At 43.7% G+C, this 25,013-nt stretch overlaps 1 protein-coding gene across 9 annotated transcripts in view; it reads right to left on the reverse strand.

The window, feature by feature from the left end:
• DIXDC1 (DIX domain containing 1) overlaps positions 1–25,013 on the reverse strand; it is a 178,698-nt gene that overhangs the window by 121,742 nt on the left and 31,943 nt on the right. For 8 of the 9 annotated variants that reach the window (XM_033917358.1, XM_033917356.1, XM_033917357.1 and 5 more), the window contains 2 exons: positions 6,971–7,100; positions 204–329 (listed from right to left, as the gene is read on the reverse strand). In XM_033917358.1, coding sequence (XP_033773249.1) covers positions 204–329; positions 6,971–7,100 — 256 coding nt within the window. The remainder of the gene's footprint in view (positions 1–203; positions 330–6,970; positions 7,101–25,013) is intronic. The other variant, XM_033917354.1, reaches the window with a different exon arrangement.

Below are 25,013 nucleotides of genomic sequence, written 5' to 3' on the forward strand. Positions count from 1 at the left end.
GAGCTTGCAGGAATGGGACAGGGATAGAGGCAAGGAGATAGGATGGGAATATTGAGATCCCACAGGGATGGGGACATATTTGTTCCCGTGTGATTCTCTAAGTGGAAGTTTGACCCTTATTGGTTGTCATCTTCAGGCACAAACTGTTAAATTCTTTCAACCAGAGTAGCACCAAGTACTGTGTCAATGTGCAGCACACTCACCTTTAGCATATGTCTGGTGCATACGGATCTTTTTTGAGGCCACAAACTCCAGCACCTTCTGTACGTTTTCCCTCATTTCCTGTTGGCTGGTGGGACTTATCTGAATACCATTCAGTTTTTCGCCAGCTAAAGTAGAACGAAAAGAAGACTGGCTATTAAATCCTTATCAAGAAATTATTCTGCTACTATGGGATATCTATCAAAGGCCGGGATGCACTAAAATCGTTGCTAAAATCCAGTGGGACACTGTGGGGCTGACAAATTGTTCGATTTTAAAAAGGTGATCATTGTTTACATGCAAATTAGTTTCGTGGAGGTCAGCTGTAATTCCACCCTATCAGTAACTGGAAAAACAACTTTCACACATACGCAGAGCCGGCAGTGCAAACCCTTGTTGTAGAAATCTGGCAAGAGGGATGCCCACTCCCTCCTGCTGGCAGGCCCACCTCTTCAAAATGGTGGGCCTTCCCCTTCCTGGTGCATCCTAGGATGCACTGGGAGGGGCCTAAGACTCTGATTAGTTCAGATACCTAAGGCCCCTCCCATAGGGCCAATCCCTCCTTCCCGATGCATCCTGGGATGCACCGGGAAGGGAGCCTAAGACTCTGATTGGTTCAGATACCAAAGGACCCTCCTATGGATGCATTGAGATGGGGAAAGCCCGCCAATTTGAAGAGGCGAGCCTGCCGGCAGGAGGGAGTAGACAAACGGAAAAGCCCACGGTGAGCAGTTGTGTACTTCGGTCGGTTAAATGAATAAAGAGTTTTTAAAAATTACGTCAACGCTATACCAGTTCAACTGGTTTAGCGACAATCATCAGATGCATAGTGAGTTTAGTGCATCTAGGCCAGAGTCTGAAGTAGGAAAAAAAGTTTACGTGTGACTACATTTCTCTTCCCAGGGGTTTTCCCTGCTTGCTCATCTCTTTAAGGATCTAAGTTAAAATCAGCCATCAGGGAGTACATAAAATTTAGAAGGATCATTCTGCCTGCTGTTTTAAGTATGGCATTAGTGAACTTGCTCAGCTCAGATTTTTTTTTGCTACGGAGTGAATTCATACAGAGACTTTTGGTCAACGCTTTTCTTTGATTCATATAGGCTCTCGTTTATCCATTTTGCAGTTTAATTTGATACCTTGTCAACCTTGGACCCCTGATGAAGGCTTGTTAACCGAAACATGGACCGTATTGGGTCCCTTGATTTGTAAAGAGGTGGTAACATTAACCACATTAAATAGTTAAAATAATAAATTTAGCCTGCATCTTGTACGCTTGTTTGCAGTTTTTCTTTTGTTCTTTGTGCTGCATCCTCTTCACTGCAGATTGTGTTGGATTTTTTTTGTTGCTTTTTGTTTTGAGTCTTGCTCAGCTATTTCCCAGTTTTGGGTGGAAATAAGGATTAATCAAACTATACAGAACACTATCAAGATGTGCCTTCTGTACTTGGGCAATTTAGGAAGATGTGTTTAATTGATAAGTGGTGCATATTGTTGCAGTGGATTCACCCTGAGCCTCAGACAGTGATGTTATGGCGAAATCAAATGCACCACTTACTCCGTATGGAGAAATTACTGTTATCTATGATGAAATTTGTATATGTTGTGGGTTTTATAAAGGGTTGGTTTCCTAGTAGTTATGGGAATGTTGCATTATCTTCAACTATGAATTGATTGTATTATTTGCTTGTTGTGAGTCACTTGGGTGGATACTGTAGAGTATTGTTTCCCATATTGGTCCTTAATATAACCATATTTTTAATGCTAAGAGCTAATACATAAAACAAAATCCACTTTGGCAGAGTCAGACAGTCTCTATATTTCACTTGTTAAATACACCTAGGTCTTGATTAAGCTCTGGAAAATGTACCCTTAAGTACTCTAAAATATAAATATAAATAATTTATTTATCACCTCTAAAGCAGTGTTTCCCAAGTCGTTCTTAGAGTACACCTTGCCAGTCAGGTTTTCAGGATAACCACAATAAATATGCATGACATTGATCTGCATACACTGCCTCCTTTATATGCAAATCTCTTTCATGCATATTCATGGTGGATATCCTGAAAGCCTGACTGGCAAGGTGTACTCTAAGAACGACTTGGGAAACACTGCTTTAGAGGTGATAAATAAATTATTTATATTTATATTTTAGAGAACAAGCTGATATTCAAACAATTTATCCAGGAACTTTATACCTGCAAATCAATTTGTTCTGTGTAAAGCAGAGGCGTATCTTTGCAGTCGGTTGTAGTAATAAACATTTACCTATTAAAACAACTTTCTGCCTGGAGGAAGAATCAGCCATTTGTCTTTTGTTGTTCTGTAGGTCATAATCTGTCCAGCATATGTTAAACCTTCTTTGTATAACCCACATAGAGTGTCTGAATTTTCCTAACAGATTCCGTGATAATTGTTCCAGGTGTGTGTGAACCAAAACTGAGAACAAAAAATATTCAACAATTTCTTTGCTTCTGCAAAGGGAATACACCTGCAAGAAAGGCTTCATTTAAAATGACCATATGCTGGGGAGCGAGGTTAACAGGATTATGGGTAGTAATGGAGGAAGGCGCCGCTGGGAATATAGTCAAGCACCTTTGATATGCTTTCCTCTATAAGCACAGAAAACATGGAACGACAGTCACTTTGGTTATAAATTGACTAACCTAAAGTCTTCAGTTTCTGCTAAAACATTAAAGCACCTGGGACTGTTGGTTCATCACTGGGGCCGTTTTGCTCTGGCAATAATTGTGATTATGTTACTAAGCAGTGCATGGTGGAGGTCTACCAGCAGAATGGTATCAAAATGTCAGGGATAATATGTGAATGAGCATACAGTGAAATATTCACTCTCAACCAGGATTAATACCTTATAAATGATGTATTTTGTACACACTGGATTGTTCTAGCCCCAACAGAGCAATTCTTTGTCTACACTTCAGGTTGAAAGGCAGATGTGGTTTGGAGATTATAACTCACTGAGAGCATAGTATCAGTCACAGAGACCACAGAACTGTGAAACTGCAACAGCATCACATCTACAAAATCCTGAGTGGAGTAGAATGGGTACAAGTGGATCGATTTTTCACTCCGTCAAAAATTACAAAGACTAGGAGACACTCAATGAAGCTACCTTTAAAACTACTAGGATTAAATTTTTTTTTTCACTCAGAGAATAGTTAAGCTCTGGAACGCGTTGCCAGAGGATGTGGTAAGAGCGGATAGCGTAGCTGGTTTTAAGAAAGGTTTGGACAAGTTCCTGGAGGAAAAGTCCATAGTCTGTTATTGAGAAAGACATGGGGGAAGCCACTGCTTGCCCTGTATTGGTAACATGGAATGTTGCTACTCCTTGGGTTTTGGCCAGGTACAGGTGACCTAGATTGGCAACCGTGAGAATGGGCTACTGGGCTTGATGGACCATTGGTCTGACCCAGTAAGACTATTCTTATGTTCTTATGTGACCCTCACCAAGTGACACAGCTCACCTGAACCTGTGCTAAGCCCTCTTCTCAATTCCCCAAGCCCTTCTCAAAGTGAGCTACATGCTACCTTAACAGTGGTCACATTTTTTGTCTGTTTGCAAAATGCCAGAGATACTGTTTCTATAGCGCAGCACCATCTATACCAATGGCTCTGTAAGAACAATGGATATTATTTTGGTCAGGGTTGTCAGCAAGGAAAGCAGGAGGGGTACACACCCAAGGTGGAGAATGCCAATATGCTTCAGCCATGAATGCCACAGCAATCATTCCAGCAGCAAAGTAAGCTGTAATGGCCATTGTGTGATCACTGGAGTTTAAGTACATCAAGGAAGGGGCCAATGGTGTCATTAGAAAGAGGTCCTCTTGCAGCAAATAATGACAGTCCTGATTCTGGTAATAATGTTACTGCAGGGTCAAATTCTCTTTCCCAGCTTTATCAAATCTTACCACTGTTACTACTTTGAGTGGACTGCTGGGCACGATGCACCACTGCTCTGACCCAGCAGCGGCAATTCTTATGTTCTTAAACTTGGAGGCTTGTTTGTGTGTCAGAGTGCTTTGAAAATGAGTTCCTTGGCATTTCATATATCAGTCTAGTGTAAACAAATCAGATTTCATGAAATTATTAAACTAATGCATGGAAAATTACAACAAATAATTCAAAACATACAAGCACCATTTGTACTAGCAATGACATGCTAACACTCATGACTGGAAGAGCCAATGTTAAACAAAGGAATCTTTCATCATGCTATGTTTAATTGGCAAGTGTTCCATCCACTTAGGTGAAAGCTTGAAAGAAGGGCTGCGATTTCATTGGCTTTCTAAAAGTAAAGTAGCAAGATTCTACAAGCAACTCAAGTGAAATGGAATTTCATAATTCAGGCACAAAACAGCAGGCGTACTGCTGGTTAAGGGTTAATTTTGCCTCTGCTAAGGGTACTTATAGATTGACTGTAAAGGTAATTTGTAGGACAAAGTGTTCTCCCTGACTTGTGAAGATGTAAATAAACCAGAGTCAAATGACTTAAGACATTTAAAAAGCATGCCTAAGATCTTAAATTCTACCCAATGTAATAGGAAGCCAATGCAAGCTGTGTAAAACTAGTGTCACCTGGTCATGTGATTTAGCCAATTACCAAGCCTACCAGCTGTTTCTGCACCAGCTGGAAGCACTGTAGACTACAGTATACTGTGAAATTTCATCTAACCCCTTTTTTTTTTTCCTTTACTATCCTCAAGAAATTCAGTCAAGTTTTGTTAAGAAAATTTCTTAAAGAAATACTGGGGTTACCCAATGCGGAAAATTTCCCAATTAATAATTATTATTACATTCCTCAAAAAAAAAAAAAAGAATCCGCCCAGGGGGTGGACCACTTAGTGACACATGATATTAACTTGACTGAATTTCTTGAGGATAGACAGGATGTGATCCAGAGTAGGTCCACTCTGGTGATAACATGCATGAGTGAGATGGACAAAATGTTAATTATGAAACTTTATTTTAAAAATAGATTAACAAAATTTTGTGGAGATGTGGTTAGAATTTTTCCAGATGTCTCTAGAGCTACGCAATTGCGAAGGAAAGAATTTTTGAAATTAAAAGTTAGAGTTTTAGCTCTAGAGGCATCTTTTTATCTAAAATTTCCATGTAAATGTCTTGTTAAGTTAAAAGCCTTCAAAAAATGGCTATTAAGATTCAATGTTAAATTTCAGCCCTAGTCACTCCAACATAAATAACAGTCCAATAAATTAGACCCAGGCTAAAGACACCTTCACCATTCATTTAAGGTTACTAAAAGGTAGCCTCAGCCCCACCACTCCACCGCTAAATCAATGTTTCATTGCGGGAAGAATTATGTGAGAACTCATCATTGGCTGCCTCTAACAAATTTTTTATGCCAAAAGTTTGTTATATCAAAAAGTCTTCATGTACCTCAATAATAATAATAATAATAAATATTCAATGCTTTAAAGCGTCATTGTACTTAGCTTGTTTTTATCAGCCAACGTCCGGGAGTAGAACCCGACATGCATGTTTCGCACTACAAGAGTGCTGTATCAAGGGTCTCCCAAGAACGCCTGTGTCATCCGACTCCACCAATTTTAAAATTTAAGGCTGTGTAAGAACATTCTAGCCAAGTTTTAAAATTGCATAAAGGTGGAAGTTTTCAAACAGCCTGCCTAGGGGCAAAGTCCCTGCGCACTCTGAATATGCTTTCCCTTCAAATCCTGCCCATGGAACAGAGGACCCACCCATTCTGCACCAACTTTTTCTGCCAAAAGAATATTCAGGGACAGATTTACTAAAAGATGCTACCACATTACATGGCTTATTTGCTGTGTGCTTTAGGGCCTCTTTACTAGAGCTTAGGGCACTCTAACAGTCATTAGCATGCGCTAAATGCGGAGCTTCCTCTCTTATACCTATTTGCCACGTTGCATTTAGTGCACACTAATATTTATTAGTGCACTACGCTGAAGGTTCGCCTAGGCTGCCTAATGCCTTTCAACTGGTCCTGCTTCCACTTTCTATCATTACAACCAGTGGCGGTGTGGTAAGGGACGCAATAAAGAAGTATGAATGGGAAACACTTTGGCCTTAATTTTCATATTATTTTCTGTTTGTTTTGAGGGATATTTTGCTTTGTTTCCATCATTTCAGTTCATGGTATAATGACATAAATGAAACATTTCGGTTTTGTGTTACTTCCTTATGGTTTCTTTTATTTTGTTATTATGACTCAGTAGTTTTTTCCCGCTATTTTGTGCTCAGCTGGAACCAGGGCTGGGATCTCGTAATGAAATGTCTCAGGGAATTATCTCCTCTTTTATATTTTATATGCCTACTTCCCCTCTCCTAAGGGTTACCAAATGGCTCCAGAAAAAGGAGGATGAATTGAAACACATCCGAGTTTTACTTCCATTGAAAGCAAGGAGTAAGGACAGATTGAAGCATCTGGGTTTTACTTTCATTGAAAGCAATGGAAGTAAAATCTGGATTTCTCAGTCCATCCTCCTTTTTCTAAAGCCATATGGTAACCCTACCCTCCCCCAACCCCAACCCCCATACTTACTCTGGTCATTGCGCTGATGGTCCTTGGCCCATGCACCATGTTTCCAGAACCCTGCAATCATGACCCTAGGTGTGATTTTTAAACAATGCCACTCCCTTCCCTCTGGAAGCTGTGAATGGCATCCCTTGCTACCTAAACCAAAGACCTTCTATAGTTTTAAAATGGCAGCACATTTCTACCCACTGATCAAAATACAAAATTACCACTACTGACCTACAATGTCAACAAGGTGGGCCAGGGCAACCCCGTCCCGGAGATCCTGCCTCAAGTCCTGCACCAGCCTCATGCCTGTCTTCTTCTTTAGCTGAGAGTTCACCCATGCCACGTAGGCCTGCAGCTGCTGCTGTGGAACAGAAAAATTTAGGGTTATAGTTCCAGAAAAAACTGAAAAGGTTGTTAGAATTAAAGGCGCACTCTGATGGACTGAGCACCAGAGAAGTAAGGATTAGGTTCTTACTCGTGAGAACTGATGGCAGCCATTCAGGGAACAGCGCGGGGCCAGGCTGGAGTACGAAAAGCTTGCTCCTGTCTTGTGCGCCGCTGGCCCCGACATAATGAGGCCGCTGTCCAGCGAGGGAGGGGAAGGAGCATAGAAAACTCGCTCCTGCCAATATACCGCTGGACCATCAGGATTTAAGGGGGATTTCAAAAGGTATGACGGGATGGGGGGTGTTAAAAAATTGTTATATTCGCTCCAAAAGACGCACAGACATTTCCACCCACTTTTGGGGGAAAAAAGTGCATCTTATGGAGCAAAAAATACAGTACTTCAGATGTGAACTATTTTACCTTGTGTTACTATATATACAATTCATACGTATAAGTACCACAGAAGTATATATATATATATGTATGTATGTGTATCCCTGGATTCTCTATATGGCACCCAAAATGACATGCCGAAATTTGGAGCGCATCGGCCGTATTCTGTAACTGCACGTGTTCCTAGAATTTGCATGCAGTGTTATAGAAAGGGCAGATCTGTGCCTAATTAAGATGCAAGGATATTGATATAAATCCTCACACCTAAAATTGGGTGCGGATTCCAGCAGTAAGTCCTGTTCTATAACGGCATCAAACTTCAGGCACCATTTTTACAATTTAGTCCACAATTTATATGTATGGCTCAGCTGCTTGGTTTGTACCACCATTTTATACACAGGCTCAAGTATAATTTTACAAAGTTGTCTGCTGGGTCTACTTTTCACATGATACACTTGGTTTATGAGTATAATTCGTTCCAGAGCAAAGCAAAGTTCCTCATAGGCCATAATGTAAACTCAAACGATTCGTTCCACAACCAAGGTTTGCTATGGTGGCCATGTTTTCCCTTGCATCCCACAGCATGTACCCACCTCTGGAAGCAGATGCTGTGCTGGAAAGCTTCTTTGTTATGCAGCGGAAGCTGCGCTTCTCCTCCATCCTCCACCAGGTTGTACCAGTTCCTCACTGGCATGTTTCGTCTTCCCTCACCTCTCAGAAGCACAGTCAGCAAAGCCCCAACCCCTCTCTTCTGCTACTGCTGCTACCACCACCGGCGAGGCTTGCAGGAAAGGACAGCCCCGGGCCGGCGGGCATGGTGCATCCGCTCCCCCTCAGCCCTTTATCACAGCCAGGCAGCACAGAGAACAATAGATTGGGCAGAGAACAGACACTTTCCCTCTCCGTTGATTTCTGGGAGCTGCGCTCATTGGTTAAAAGTTACCTCACATGACTGGGGGCATGACTGGCGGTGGCAGTGGTGGAAAACATGGGGAAGGAGTTGAGAAAGAAAAAGATTGCGTGGAATGTAGGTGCATGAGCGTGAGAAGAGCACCTGCCAATTGCCAAAGGGAGTGTGCTGGGAGCGTTGGGAGTAAGGGAGACTGCTTCCGATAGTCAAAAAACATTATCTGGGGAGAAACAAACTAAAGCCACTAGAGTCACGGAGAGGAGGTGAAGGCGGAGAAAGGGAGCGGAGAGCATACGGAAGCGGAGGAGACAGAGAAAGGGGGAGAAAAAGCAGCGGAGGACCGTACAAGTGACGGAGGAGGCAAAACAGGGAAGCGAAGAGGAGCGCTGAAATTGCCAGAGTCGGAGGAGGAGGCGGACGGGACGCGCTGGTAACTCCGCCCACCCACCCCGAAGTCACAGCAGATCTCCCCCCCATAAAAGGGCTCGAGCCAACGGCGCGCGGCCGTTCGGCGTGCGGCGAAGGCGAGCGGCAAAGGCGCTCGTCTTAGCGAGAGCGCCTTTGCGAAGGGCCTCAAGAAGGGCATCAAGGAAGGGCTATCAATTTCAGCTGGTCTCTAAAATCCTACAACTAGCCAATTTACCAATCAACTTCAGTCTTTCTTCAATCTTTCCCTCTTCCAGGTCTTTCAACTTTCAACTCTCTACTCCTACCTAACCAACAAGCACACTTAACAGGTGGACCACACCAACCACTCTATATATATATATATATATATTTTTAGATAAATAAATAAATAATTAATAATAAAAAAACCTTTATATATGGCAGGCAGAACTAGAGGCAGCAAGACTTCAGTCAAGACAGGCAGCTCAGTCGCCGAGAGTACCCAGGGGATGGCTACGGTCTTCGTACAGATTGAGGGGGAGCCTGGACAGAGGGCAGAGGTCTCTGTACAGACCGAGGCCATCCCCTCAAAGATGTCTTCAGTCTCCACTCAGACGGAACCAATTGATCAGCCAGATGAAAGCCTTCTGATAGAGCTGAGGAGTCTGAGAGAAGAGATTCAACGCTTAAGGAGCATCCGTGATGACGAGACCTTCATCGACGGAATAATCAAGGAACTGTCTCAGATCGCCGAACAAGAGCCTGATAAGACCATCCTTGAGTCACCCAGAGCTTCCAGAACTTCAGACTTGAATCCTACCGTCGGAATTCAGGAAGTCACTGGAGACGCCGATACCTGGCAGCTGGTGACTTCCTCCACAGGTAAACGCAGAAAACCTAATTCTGTTTCTCTCTCTCACATACAGGGCAACTCTACATCGACACCACATATCCCCCTTAAGAACAGATACCAGCTGCTACAGGAAGGTCCTGACAACGAGGTACAAGAAGTGGTTGAACAGATGGTTACGGTTCCAGAATCCACAGGTCGGCCCACCCCTAGGAAGCGCAGAGTTGTGGTCATCGGGGATTCACTGCTAAGGGGCACCGAGGGACCAATTTGTAGACCAGATCTGCAATCAAGAGAGGTCTGCTGCTTGCCGGGGGCCAAGATCCGGGATGTAACTGCTAGCCTGGGCAGACTCATCAAGCCCCAAGATCACTTCCCTATGATTCTCATCCACGTCGGAACCAACGACACTGCCAGGGGCACCCCGGAAAGCATACCCGAAGACTTCAGAGCCCTAGGAGAGAAGCTGAGGAGGATGGATGCGCAGGTGGTCTTCTCCTCGATCCTCCCAGTGAGGGGCAAGGGCAGTGCCAGGGAGGATCGAGTCCGGAGGGTGAACGACTGGCTGCAGGAATGGTGCAAGGAGATGGGTTCCTGCACCACGGAGAGGCACTGCAAGGACTGCTTGGACCAGACGGGTTACATCTGACCAAGAGGGGGAAGAACGTCCTTGGACACCGTCTAGCCCGCCTACTACACAGGGCTTTAAACTAGGTAAGTTGGGGGAGGGTACGGGCTACCAATACTATTTTGAGACTGAACTAAGTAAACACTACATTTCTGGGTCACATTACAATTCTGGGTCTAAGGGGAGTACACATAGCAATTCTGGGTCTAGAGGGAGTACACACTGTAATTCTGGGACCAGCGAGAGTGCACACGCTGCAAATTGCACTAACGGAGCTCAAGTAGCCCAAACGGGAATACCTCCACAGGGTACACACATTACCAAGTCTGGGATAGGAGCACACTGTAGTCGTGGGGAGTCCGGGATAGGTACACGCTGTAGCTCTGGGTCTAGGGAGTGTAAGAGACACGCGAAAAATAGTAATGGTGTCCTAGTTGATATAGAGGGATTGTCCCCACTGAGATACAACAAGCACACAACATGGAGGGCTATGTACGTCAACGCCCACAGTCTGGGAAACAAGATCCTAGACTTGGAAACAGAAATGAGGAATGCCGACCTGGATGTGGTGGCGATATCAAGTTTCAAGTTTATTAAGTCTTGATGAATCGCCTATAAATTTGCTAGGCGATGTACAATAAAAAATAACATGTATTAATAAATGAAACAAGTACAATATTAAAAATGACATAAAAACAGATTTGTTGTATAGACAAGAAACCCTAACCCTAACCCTAACCCTAACCCTAACCCTAACCCTAACCTTAACCCTAACCCTAACCCTAACCCTAACCCTAACCCTAACCCTAACCCTAACCCTAACCCTAACCCTAACCCTAACCCTAACCCTATCTGAGACCTGGCTCACAGACTCCCACGGGTGGGACATGGTCATACCAGGTTACAACTTGCTTCGTCGGGACAGGGAGGACAAAATGGGAGGTGGGGTAGCATTATATACTAAAGATGACATTAAGGTCACCAGAATCACAGATGTACAGTACACTGGGGAATCCCTTTGGGTAAATTTGGCCAGAGGGAAGGACAAATGCCTGTATCTTGGCGTAGTATACAGACCCCCAAAACATCAAGAAGACCTAGATATGGAATTAATCGGAGATATAGAGAATATCACCTTGTGGGGGGACACAGTATTGGTAGGTGACTTCAACATGCCCGATGTGGATTGGGTCATGCTTTCCTCTGCTTCCGGCAGCAGCAGGAAGCTATTAAACTCTTTGAATGGAGCAGGATTCAGGCAACTGGTATTTGAGCCAACAAGGGATCAGACAATTTTGGACCTGGTACTTACCAATGGAGAAAGTATCACAGAGGTCTCGATGGGTGAAACTTTGGCCTCCAGTGACCACAATATGATATGGTTCAATCTCAGGAAAGGTTTCACGAAATCTACCACACTGACCAAGGTTCTCAAGTTCAAGGACACAAACTTCCAAGACATGGGAGACTTCGTTCACCAGGCGCTACAAACCCAAGCAGACACTGGCAGCGTGGAAGAAATGTGGTCAACTTTGAAAACCACCATACAGGAAGCAACAAACCGCTATGTTAAATCAGTAAGCAAACGGAGTAGGAACAACAAGCCACAGTGGTTCTCTATGGAGATCTCGGACCTCATCAAAGAGAAGAAAAAAGCATTCATCTCTTACAAACAATCAGGGACACAGGACTCCAGAGTAGATTATCTGACCAAATCAAGAGCCGTCAAAGCGGCAGTTAGAGAGGCCAAATTCTGCATGGAGGAGTCTCTAGCAAAGAACATCCAGAAGGGAGATAAATCCTTCTTCAGGTATATTAGTGACAGAAAAAAGAACTCGGGTGTGATAGTACGACTCAGAAAACCAGACGGAGACCATGTAGAGACGGACTCGGAAAAGGCCCAACTGTTAAATGAATACTTCTGTTCAGTCTTCACCCGCGAGGCGCCGGGAATCAGCCCTCAGCCACAGACAAGGATTAAATCAGTAGACCCGTTTAGTAATTTCAAATTTACACCCAGCAGCGTCTACTGCGAGCTGTCAAAAATCAAGGTCAACAAGGCAATGGGGCCTGACAACCTACACCCTAGGGTACTCAGGGAGTTGGGTGATGTCTTGGCGGAACCACTATCCGCGCTCTTCAATCTCTCCCTTAGTATAGGTAACGTCCCGATGGACTGGAAGACGGCTAACGTCATTCCACTACACAAGAAAGGCTCCAGGATGGAGATGGCAAACTACAGACCAGTGAGTCTCACTTCAATAGTGAGCAAACTAATGGAAACCCTAATCAAACATCAATTGGATAGGATCATGGACGAGGAGAATCTACAGGATCCCCGCCAGCATGGATTTACTAAGGGGAGATCCTGCCAATCCAACCTGATCAGCTTCTTTGACTGGGTGACGAGGAAGCTGGATGTTGGTGAGTCCCTGGACATCGTCTACCTGGATTTCAGCAAAGCATTTGATAGCGTGCCACACCGCAGGTTGCTGAACAAGATGAGTTCTTTAGGTTTGGGCAACACATTAACCAAATGGGTTGGGAACTGGCTTGGAGGTAGGCTTCAGAGGGTGATGGTGAATGGCACCCCCTCCGAAATGTCAGAGGTGATAAGTGGAGTGCCACAAGGCTCCGTCCTGGGCCCGATCTTGTTCAACATCTATATAAGAGACTTGACAGAAGGGCTCCGAGGTAGAATAACATTATTCGCCGATGATGCCAAACTGAGCAATGTAGTGAGCAAAAGCACAACAGACAAAAAAGCAATGACAGACGATATGGTGCATGACTTACTTCTGCTGGAGCACTGGTCTAGGTCCTGGCAACTCAGTTTCAATGCCAAAAAATGCAAAGTCATGCACCTGGGAAGCCAAAATCCATGCAAGATCTACACCCTAAATGGAAAGATCCTGACAAGAACTGAAGCAGAAAGAGACTTAGGGGTGATTGTCAGGGAAGACATGAAGTCTGCAAACCAAGTGGAGCAAGCTTCATCCAAAGCAAGGCAAATCATAGGTTGCATATGCAGGAGTTTGGTCAACCGTAAACCTGAAGTCATTATGCCACTGTATAGATCCATGGTGCAATTCTGGAGGCCGCATTACCGCAAGGATGTGCTGAGACTGGAATCGGTCCAGAGAATGGCCACCAGGATGGTCTCGGGACTCAGGGAGCTCCCGTACGAGGAGCGGTTGGGGAAATTGCAGCTCTACTCACTCGAGGAACGTCGAGAGAGGGGAGATATGATCGAGACATTCAAATATCTCACGGGCCGCATCAAGGTGGAAGAAGACATCTTCTTCTTTAAGGGTCCCGCGGCAACAAGGGGGCATTCGTGGAAAATCAGGGGCGGGAAACTGCACAGTGACACTAGGAAGTTCTTCTTCACTGAAAGGGTAGTTGATTGCTGGAATAGTCTTCCACTTCAAGTTATTGAGGCCAGCAGTGTGCCGGATTTTAAGGCCAGATGGGATAGACATGTGGGATCTATCCGCAAAGATAGATAGGGAGGGTCACTGGAGTGGGCAGACTTGATGGGCCGTGGCCCTTATCTGCCGTCTATTTCTATGTTTCTAAAGCGTTATCGGGATGGCAGATGGCTTAATTCGCTCATGTATTAGAACGGTGCTCGGTTTGCAAGGTAAGATTTGCGGGAGCGTTTTGCTCGTCTTGCAAAACACTCACAAGCCGCATTACTCGCAAACCGAGGTTTGACTGTATATGTTCCCAGGGGCATAAAATATGTGAATAGGAGCAGGATTGGTCTATTCTTTTGGCATACATTACACATATATCGGAGCAGGTGGTAATGTACACATCTATTTTCCATGGATAATTTTATAAAAACACAGAAGCTCCTATGTTGTCCTTAACAAATACTGTAGACTTAAAAAAGGACTTTTACCAATTTCAAAAGATAATTCTATAAATGGTACCTATTTTTAGGCAGAAACAAAACACTGTGGAACTGATTATCTTGATAAAATCTTTATTTGAACAAGGTGCAGATTAAAAAATAAAATAAAACACGATAAAAAGTTGTGGTACAGACCCGACACGGGCTGTGTTTCGGTTGTGAAAGGCCTTCTTCCGGGATCCAATACTGCTATAAACCACAAATAAAAGATTGCAAAATGAGTAAAACAAGATATTGTGTGAAATTGAGAGTAGTATCTTGTTTTGCTCATTTTGCAATCTTTTATTTGTGGTTTATAGCAGTATCGGACCCCGGAAGAAGGTCTTTTACGACTGAAACAAGGCCTGTGTCGGGTCTATAGCACAACTTTTTACTGTGGTTTTTTTTGGGGGGGTTTTAATTTGCACCTTGTTCAAATATAGATTTTATCAAGATTGTCAGTTCCACAATTTTTTGTTTCTGCTCTGCTGCCTTGTTGTGGAATCCCACTGGTGGACTTTTTGGTTGCTACCTATTTTTAGGCAAAAAGAGCACACCTAATTGGAGCCTATTCTATACAGAAAAATAGTCACTTTCTGATATGCTTCAGTGGTTTTAAATCAGTAATCAAGTGTACTTCTCCTATCACTATTTCCTCTAAACCAGTGGTCTCAAACTCAAACCCTTTGCAGGGCCACGTTTTGGATTTATAGGTACTTGGAGGGCCTCAGAAAAAATAGTTAATGTCTTATTAAAGAAATGACAGTTTTGCATGAGGTAAAACTCTTTATAGTTTATAAATCTTTCCTTTTGGGTAATTCTTAACAAATAATATTGTAATTTATAGCTAAAGAGACATATGATCAAGAAACTGTTTTATTTTACTTTTGTGATTATGATAAACAAACTGAGGGCCTCAAAATAGTACCTGGCGGGCCACATGTGGCCCCTGGGCTGCAAGTTTGAGACCACTGCTCTAAACTGAGAAGGAGTCCTCCATCTACAGTTCTGCCAGTGGGAGGTACTGTTTCACCATCACATTTTCAATAGTGAAAGACAGGTGGGATCTGCACTACTGAAATCCAGGAAATCTGCCTACACAATATTTAAGCACCACTCCCTACTGGCAACAATGCAGTTGGAGGAGTCCCGCTTAGCTTAGAGAACAGTGAGTCCCATTATTACTACCCCCTCCCCCATTACAAAACTGCAATAGTGGTTTTTAGAACAGGCCAATGCACTGAATGCTCTGCGCTGCTCCCTACACTCATAGAGTTCCTATGAGCAACAGGAGCAGCAGAGCATTCAGCACGCTAGACTGCACTAAAAACCACTATCACAGGTTTGTAAAAGGGGGGTAAGTGATGTGTCACAGTTGTTTTAAAACTCTACTCTAGAGCACTCCTTCTCCCACTCTCACACTCAGCGTCTATTTCAATAAATATTCCCTAAGGTCATATATGTATATATGATTAGTCTTTCGGATAGAAGGGAATTTCATACCAGTTATAGCCTTTTATTACTGTTCTTAGATACAAGTGCAGTGTTCTGGCCCTGGAGCAAATCGGATTCTTTGTGCACTGTCCTACCTTATATAACCTGTCAGTACAATTTATCCAAAGACAATGCAATGTGTGAGCTTTAGGAGGCCACATAAGCCTGTTCTTCAGACGTGACCTATGTGGTTTCCAAAACTCATGGAAATCAGTGTCTTTGGATAAATCGTACGGCAATCCAGATAGGGATATCAAAACCTTGCACATGAAAGAGCTTATTTATAGGATTTATATTCCGCACTACGATCAGAGAGACGCGAGCGGTGCCTGTCCTGAAAGGAGACAGATTCAGCGAATTTGATATGCAGAAGGAGAGAGTGAATGTCTTAGACAAGCTGATGACACTGGATTTGGGGCGTCCGGTTTGCTGACAAGGATCGGATGACATCTGGAGAAGTTTCGCAGACAAAACAGTGAAGTCATTTCAAGCTGGTCTTCAGTCTTGTCTATTTTGGTTTTATTTTCTCACTTTCTTTTTAGTTTATGATATTTTATTTTTAAATCTCATTCATTGTTTTGCCACTTGGTTTTTGTTTCCTATTTTATTTTATTATTTAATTTCATTTAAATTTCCTAAGAATTCTATAGTTTCAACGGTTCTCCCTTCTGCTTCTATTTCCTATCTCCCCTCTTTTTTCAACCTTTCAAAGTCCTTTAGGTCATTGTAGTCCTATTAGAATGTTTATTTTCCTGTTTTTCTCATCTATCACTATTTTATTTCTTCATTACTCTACTAATTGTCATTTTTTCCAGGTACTTTAGTTAGATTGTGAGCCTTCGGGAAATTTTACTTATTTCGGTACAGTAAGTACCTATTTTACTTATAATTTTAATGTACCCTATTGTCTATTTTTCTGTAAACCGCTTAGAATCCTAACGGAGTTTAGCGGTATATTAGAAATAAATTACATTACATTACATTACTCATAACCTCAGGGTGCTGAGGCAGCAGCTCTAACCACCAGGCCACACACCCCTCACTGATTAATTAGGCATATAATATACAAAAGAGGATGAACAATTGCTACTCTAGGCAGGGCCATGGCGCCACTGTCCCTAAGAATTATGCTATTTCACTGTTAGCTTAGGGTAATAAATCAAAACTTAATGCACTCTGTACGAGATTATCTACCTTCCCAATGCAGTGCATGGCTGTCTCTTTAATGTACATTTCTATAATGAACTTTGGCTAATCACTTGTTCCAAGCCTCAAGAGACTTTTCAATTCATCCAAGGCTATATCCCAGAACTCTCTGTGTCATCAAGTCACATGAAACCACAGTTGCCAGATGCAGTGGATCCCAAGCTTATTGGACAGAAATATGTATAAAAGTTTAATGGCCTAAAGAGGAGTTAAATACACAGAATGACAGGGAGAAAAGCTGCCTAACCTCAACCAGAACTTTAATTTAACAATCAGTATCATTTTCGGTTCATAGACAACGGCGCGAAAGACAAAAGCGCGCGCCGACAATTGAGCGCAGCGCGGAGGTGTGCGCCGCACAAAATTACAGTTTTTAGGGGCTCCAACGGGGGTTTTTGTTGGGGAACCCCCCCAGTTTACTTAATAGACATTACGCCGGCGTTATGGGGGGTTGTAACCCTCCACATTTTACTGTAAACTGAACTTTTTCCCTAAAAACAGGGAAAAAGTTAAGTTTTCAGTAAAATGTGGGGGGTTACAACCCCCCACAACGCCCCCACAACGCAGCGCGATGTCTATTAAGTAAAGTGGGGGGTTCCCCCCCACACACCCCCGTCGGAGCCCTAAAAACAGTAATTTAGAGCGGCGTGCGCCTCCGCGCTGCGCTCAATTGTCTGGGCGCGCCTTTGTCGCGGCGCGCTTTTGACCTGACACCTCATTTTCTGGCACGATATTTACCATTAACAAAGATTTGTTCAATAGGTTAATGCATAGCACTGTATGCTAACATAGGTTAAACACAGTTACGAAGAGAGAAAGGCTTGTCTCCTATTCTGTTCCTATGGGAAAAGCCCTTGATGCTAAAAAAGTGTGCAAACTGTGCATCCCTTTAATATATGCTTCAGTCTCAGATTTTGCTCTTAAGCCAGGGAGCAAGGCTCTGATTCATCAAAGCGTGACGTGACAAATAAACTTTACTGGGATTTTCCAAGATGAAAGGGATCTGCAACACAGTGCTTGAAATTTAACAATGCAGGCCACTCTGATAAGCTTTGCTATGTGATGTAGGAATCAGCCTGGGCAGACAAAAAGAGAATGAATGCATTTAAAGGACCCACATTTACAAGGACAGAAAAAATAGTCTTCATTAAAACCACACTTTTTCTGCCCTGCTTACCATGCTAATGCAAGCGTTTTATTGAATTAAGAGATCATTGCAGAAGGTAAAACAGAGCGCTTTGACTACTGCCCTTTAAATCACCATATCCATGACAATTTAATAAGGTCAGCTCATTACCATACACAGTCTTCAAGGGCGAATAAAGGTCATAACCAAGAGGCTGAAAAATCACTGGTGTAGTCTGAAATTTCACCCATAACTTATTAGAATATTATTTTACTAGAGCAGGCCAATAAAAATGAAAATATATGTAATCTTATCAAATTGCTCTATCTAGGATGCACGTTGTATTTAGCTGCAGGCACTCCAGAGGGGCCCTTATTTACAGTTGCAATAGCAAGATAAGGGGAATCCCCTCAAAGATGTAGTATTGGGATTAAAAAGGGGAATCCTATCCAGTAATCTAAAAGAAACAGCGGGCACCTCTACTTCTGTGCTACCCTCTCTATCTTGCAGAGCCACCAAGAATGGAAAGCAAAATTCCCCCAGGTCCAGCCTTAAAGGGAGGCCCAGTGCTAGCCATAGATAAGCCATGTTGGGCTCTACGGACCTGCATCTCCCTCCCCTTCTTCCCTTACTAATTGGGTTTTTGCTGCTACATTTGGGTTTTTGTCAGGTACTGGAGACTCTTGAGTTATCCGGTACCCAAGGGGATTAGTAGATGCCAGATAACTGTAGTTTCTATAGTGCTTGAGAGTCTCCCTTCTCACCTCCTCTTTCTGGTCTGCTAGATGCACTAAACAGGATTGGTAACACTGCGTGGGTCTGCTCCGATCCGATTTTTGGCCGACTCCAAAAGAGTTATTGATGCACTAAAAATTTTGCACACAAATGATTCGATCGGAGGTTCACTGTAATCCCCATCTTTCCCATCCAATTGATCGATGTGAGAGCAACTCTCATACATGCACAGAGTTGGCAGGGAAAGCCCAAACAGTTGAGAGGCAGGGGAAACCCCAAAGCAGCCTCCTGCCACTTAGCTATTTGAGGCAGGAATCCGGTTTTTTTTCCTTTTTTTTAATGGGCACAGATGCTGTGTGTGTGTCACACATGTACAATATCTGCCCCATTAAATAAAAAAAGATGAAAAAAAGCCCCCCTCCCCTGCCGATGACGGTCCTCCCCAACATCCCCCTGATAAAGTGGCACCGGGGACCAACCCCCCTTCCCCCCATGAAAATTGGCAGGAGGGATGCCCACTCTCTCCAGGCATGCCAACCCCTTTCCCCCTTGAGAAAAAATTGGCTGTAGGGATACCTACTCCCTTTGGCCATGCTGACCTCTCCCTGCATGAGAAAAAAATCAAGAGGGATGCCCACGTCCTCCTGCCAACCAGGGCCTCCCCCGCGCCAGCACCAGACACCACTCCCCCTAACCATCCCCTCCCCTCCCCCTTCCGCCCCCCAAAGAAAGGTAGGAGGGTTGCCCACTCCCTCCTGCCACCGTATGCTCCTCCAAACCTGGGAGCCGCTGCGTGAGCGGACTGTGGGAAGGATGGACCACTGGTCTGACCCAGCAGTGTCAATTCTTATGTTCTTAAACCCCCCCCCCAAAGAATCTTTGTCTGAAGAGAGCAGGAGGGAGGCAGCTCCGAGGCCCGCTGATCCAAAATGGCAGACCTTCCCCTCCTCGGTGCATCATGTAATTCACAGGGCCCTGATAGGCTACTTCTCAGTACTAATAATCAGACTGTCTCAGCCTGATTATTATTACTAATATTGGTTACTTCAAAAACTGGATTCCCTGCAGGTTGTGATACTTTTTTAATCAGAAAAAAAATGAACTACTAATCATGCACATGACCACATGGGTGAGCATTAGTGACTTGCTCGTGTACACCTTCCTTCTAGGTAATTTGATGCTGGGCTCCACACAAGGTATCTAGCTTTCTCCAAGATCGTTATAGCTTTTTCAGCTCCATTTAAAACTCACTAGAAATTTGATTGGGAGAGAGAAGGGTCAATGTCCACTGTCCATGAAAAGACATTGCATTTATCTGTGATGGATGAAGTGGTTACCAGCCAATGAAGGATTACACCATGGGGAATATATTTGCTAAAGTCAATATTGTATGAAATTGAAAGCGTTGTCAGCTCTTGCTGACTCCAATGCCATTTCCTTATTCCTGGTTCTACTGACTTAACCCTAGGGCTCTAAATGAGCTGACACTGTCTGGAGTCACCAGGCAACATAGTTACGTATGTTTAAAAATAGCTCTAAATTTTCTTTGCTAGTCTGCTCTCAAGTGGAAAAGGTTGACAAAGACTAGGACATTAGAATGCATTACAGGAGGAAGAGCAGGCTTTCCTGTTCCAAGTTTAACCTATTGTATCAGTAAATAAAAAGGAGCTTGGAGGGCTTTTGTATCACCTCACACACATCCAGAGTGCAGCTCCCACTCTCAGTGAATTGTATAAAGACGAGAAAATAGACTATTAAGGGGTCATTTTAGAATCCCTAGGCACTATTTCTAAGTAAAAAAAAAAAAAGCAGATTTCCACATGTGAAAAGGCATAAATAAAGGCATATATGGGCACTATAGAAACAATGCTACTTTCTGTTTATGTACCATATATAAAACGAGTCACAGAGTTCTGTGCACAGTGAAAGGAAGCATGGCCGGAGTATGTTCTAGAGCAGGGGTCTCAAAGTCCCTCCTTGAGGGCCGCAATCCAGTCGGGTTTTCAGGATTTCCCCAATGAATATGCATGAGATCTATGTGCATGCACTGCTTTCAATACTGGATTGCGGCCCTCAAGGAGGGACGATCCCTGTTCTAGAGGTGCTTCAGAATGTGTGTGTACTCCATCGTTTAGAACAGTAACATCCATATAGGACTACATTTTACATATGGTGCCTAAAAAATCAGCGCTGAAAAGAAACCCGCTCAGCATCGGTGTTACATAAGGCTAGATTAACTAAGCCCAGCGACCGTGTCCCGATCACTTTGCGACCCCGACCCGATTCACTAACCTTCCTCCTGCACCTGATCCGATCCGCACATGCAAATGAGGGGAAACGGCATGCAAAGTAGGAAGGGCCTCGATTCCCTAAACAAAATTCAGGAACACCGACTGGGCTGACCAATCAAGAAGAAGCGACTGATGAGGACCAGTCGCTCACGTCCTTTCCTGCTCTCTGCTGCCCTTCGAGCCCGTGGTTTTAACCCGCGGGTTTAAAGCGGGGCTGCACTATGGCATGTTCGGACATGCCGTAGTGCAGCCCCGCTTTAAACCCAGGAGTTAGTTATGTGAAACTTACACATTTACCAGTCAAGACCGGCCAGGGCTGACCGCTCGGCCAGGGCTCACGGGTTACTAGAAAGAGCAGCGCTTTTAACCGGGGGTTGGTCAGTATTCTGACATGCAGGGCCAAGAACCTCTCCCTCGCTTCTCTGGGTACGAGGTGGTTCTTCTCCTTGCTGGGCACCATCTCTCCCACCATATGCAATTAGGGAGGGCGGGATTCCGCTCAAGCCATGGTGAAAAACATTACTGTGTGAGCGCGGGAGCAGAGACAGACAGCAAGCGCATGCGCAGACCATCTACAGGCAAAGAAGATAGTTTGCGCATGCATTGGGGTCGCTCTGCAGCAATCTGTGACGTCGGTGTGGGGTGTGCCTCCGATCGCCCCCATTTGCATGAGGACGCGTTGTGGATCTGTCGGCCGGCCACGAAGTGGATCGGATCGCCCACAGAGCACTAAGGTTAGCGAATCTAGCCTATAGTTGTCTAGTTCACCTCCTTTAGCAGGCGTGGCGTCACTTAGTATTGTCTTGGGGTCAGAACCCTTATTGCTCTGCTCTGCTATTGCTTGTGGGGAATGCAGCTTTCCATCTGGGATTGGACCATGTGGTGTTTAAACAATGGGCTCATAAGGGTCTTCAATATCTGGGTCACGTGCTTACGGAAGATGGCTCCCTTTGCTCCTTTCAGAAACTACAAGCTGATTGGTTTCTTACAGACTACTATACTTATTTACAGTTGGCACATTATTTTGCTTCCTTGCCTGCACGGACTTTGTCTAACACTTTTCAACATACGCTTTTTAGTTTCTTTACAGATGATCAAAGGGAGTGGATCTTGGTCTCCCAATACCATCAACTTCTACAGCAGCTTCAGCTGACTCGGGACTATCAAATAATCTTATATCAGTGGTCATGGGCTTTGGCTCACTTCCCTGACCGCTCTTGTTCTAGTCATCCTTCACTTAGTTTATAATGTTGAACTCCAGGAGTGTCATTTCCACACAATATATCAAGCCTATATCTCGCAGAAACAGGCCTTGCATTTCAGGGGCACCCCCTACTCCGGTGAGTCCCAAATAAGAACATAAGAATAGCCTTATTGAGTCAGACCAATGGTCCATCAAGCCCGGAACCCCTTTCTCACGGTGGCCAATCCAGGTCCCTAATACCTGGCCAAAACCCAAGGAGTAGCAACATTCCATGCTATCCAGAGCAAGCAGTGGCTCCCCCCATGTCTTTCTCAATAACAGACTATAAACTTCAAAGAAATTGTCCAAACCTTTCTTAAAACCAGCTACACTATTCGCTCTTACCACATCCTCTAGCAATGCGTTCAGGTTTCAGGTTTATTAAAAATTTGATATACCGCCTTATCAAATATCAAATCGGTTTTACAAAGTATTATTAAAAATACACTAAAAACAAATTTCAATATAACAACAGGAATACACACAAATGATGACTTACTGGTACGAAAGGTAACTGGGCAGAACTACATTTATTTAGATAGAAAAGAACGGAAAGGGGGAAAAACAAGTGCATTCTAGAGCTTAACTATTCTCTGAGTAAAAAAATATTTCCTCCTATTGCTTTTAAAAGTATTTCCCTGTAACTTCATTGAGTATCACCTAGTCTTTGTATTTTGTGACGGAGTGAAAAATCGATCCACTTGTACCAGTTCTACTCTGCTCAGGATTTTGTAGACTTCAATCATATCTCTCCTCAGCCGTCTCTTTTCCAAGCTGAAGAGCCCTAATCTTTTTAGTCTTTCCTCATACGAGAGGAGTTCCATCCCCTTTATCATCTTGGTCACTCTTCTTTGAACCTTTTCTAGTACCACTATATCTTTCTTGAGATAAGACCAGACTTGAACACAATACTCCAGGTGAGGTCGCACCATGGAGCGATACAGGGGCATTATAACATTCTTAGTCTTGTTAAAAATCCCTTTTTTAATAATTCCTAGTATCCTGTTTGCTTTTTTGGCCGCTGCCATACACTGGGCTGAAGGTTTCATTGTTTTGTCTACAATGACACCCAGATCCTTTTCTACCCCCAATGGCAAGGGGGAGATAATTCTTTTGGACATGGCCTTTGGCTATGTCTGCAAATTCGGGCCTTTTGGAGGGCGGTCCACTCCTATTTGCAAACTTTAATTGGCCATAGTCTCCCATTTCACCTAGAGCAGTATCCCTCAAACCTTTCCGGTTGGCGGCACACTAAACTCAGTGCCCCAGCCGGAAGGCTCCCAGAAGTGTGTGGGATGTTGATGCGATGATGTCATGCACATGCGCGGAGGCCCTACGGTTGTAACTCTGGAGCTTTCCCTTTGGTGGGAGATCAAGGAGGAGGGCAGGTGCAGGGAGAGGAGGAGCTATATCACCAACTGACTGCCTACAGAACGTGCCTCTCACTGCAAGACGCACATCCTAGATGCAGGGTATAATTCAGCAGAACTAAACAAGGTGGGTTATAGGTGAGATTAACAGAAGGAGCAGTATTAACTGAGTACAATTGAAAGGACATAGGCATCTTAAGATTTAAGAAAAGTTACTAATATAGTATGGTTTCATGTCAGACTCCGGGCATCGTAATTAAGGGAGGCTTATCCTAGAATTCCATCTACCTGAGTCCAAGAAACGTTAGCAATGATTCATTTAACCTCACAATTGGCCCCTCCTCTCCAGGCAGAAAATCCAAGGAAACATGCATAAATGGATTAAATATAAAAATGAGTAAATCCTATCAAATGAGGGCTGCTAGGCACTATTTACAGCCCAGCATAAAAGAGATTTCAGTCACTTAGATTTCAGAAGCAGTAGGGCACAGCAAAACAGATTGGTGTATTCTGTGGGGATCATTCTATCTGTAAAGCCTGCTGTGCATGTGGAAATGAGCTCCTGTAAAGCTGTATGTAGGTACACATGCATAAAAAGTGGGCACATGGAAAGAGTCACCAGAGGACTGGAGAAAGGCAGATGTGGTCTCTCTTCACAAAAGTGGAAGTAAGGAAGAAGTAGGTAAGTCTGATTTCTGTGGTGAGTAAATTAATGGAAATACTTTTAAAACAGAGAATAGTGAAGTTTCTGGAATCCAGTGGATTACAAGGCAACATGGATTCACTAAAAACAAAACCTTGTCTGACAAATCTAATCAATTTCTTTGACTGGGTGACCAGAAAATTGGATAGAGGGAAAGCGCTAGATGTGGTGTATTTAGATTTTAGCAAACATTTGATAATGTTCCACTCAGGCTTCTAATAAATAAACTGAATGCCCTTAGTATAGGCCCCTAAGTGACAGATTGGGTGAGGAACTGAGTGGAAGGCGACAAGGGGTAGTAGTCAATGGAAATTGCTCTAACGGAAGGGATTTACCAGTGGTGTGCCTCAAAGTTCAGTTCTTGGACCTGCTCTTTTTTAAAATTTTTGAAAGCAATATTACTGAAGGGCTGTTGGGTAAGATTTGCCTTTGAGGAAGATACCAAAACTTGCAAAAGAGTAGACACCTCTGATGGTGTTGATAACATGAGGAAGGATCTAGCAAAGCTTGAAGAATGGTCTGGAATTTGGCAGCTAAAATTTAATGCTAAGAAATGCAAGGTCATGAATTTGTGCTGCAAAACCCCGAGGAAATGTTACAGTTTAAGGCAGTGTATTGCAAACTGTGTGCCTCCTGAGATTTCTGGTGTGCCG

This window comes from Geotrypetes seraphini, chromosome 13 (assembly GCF_902459505.1).
Source record: "Geotrypetes seraphini chromosome 13, aGeoSer1.1, whole genome shotgun sequence".
Classification (NCBI taxonomy): Eukaryota; Metazoa; Chordata; class Amphibia; order Gymnophiona; family Dermophiidae; genus Geotrypetes; species Geotrypetes seraphini.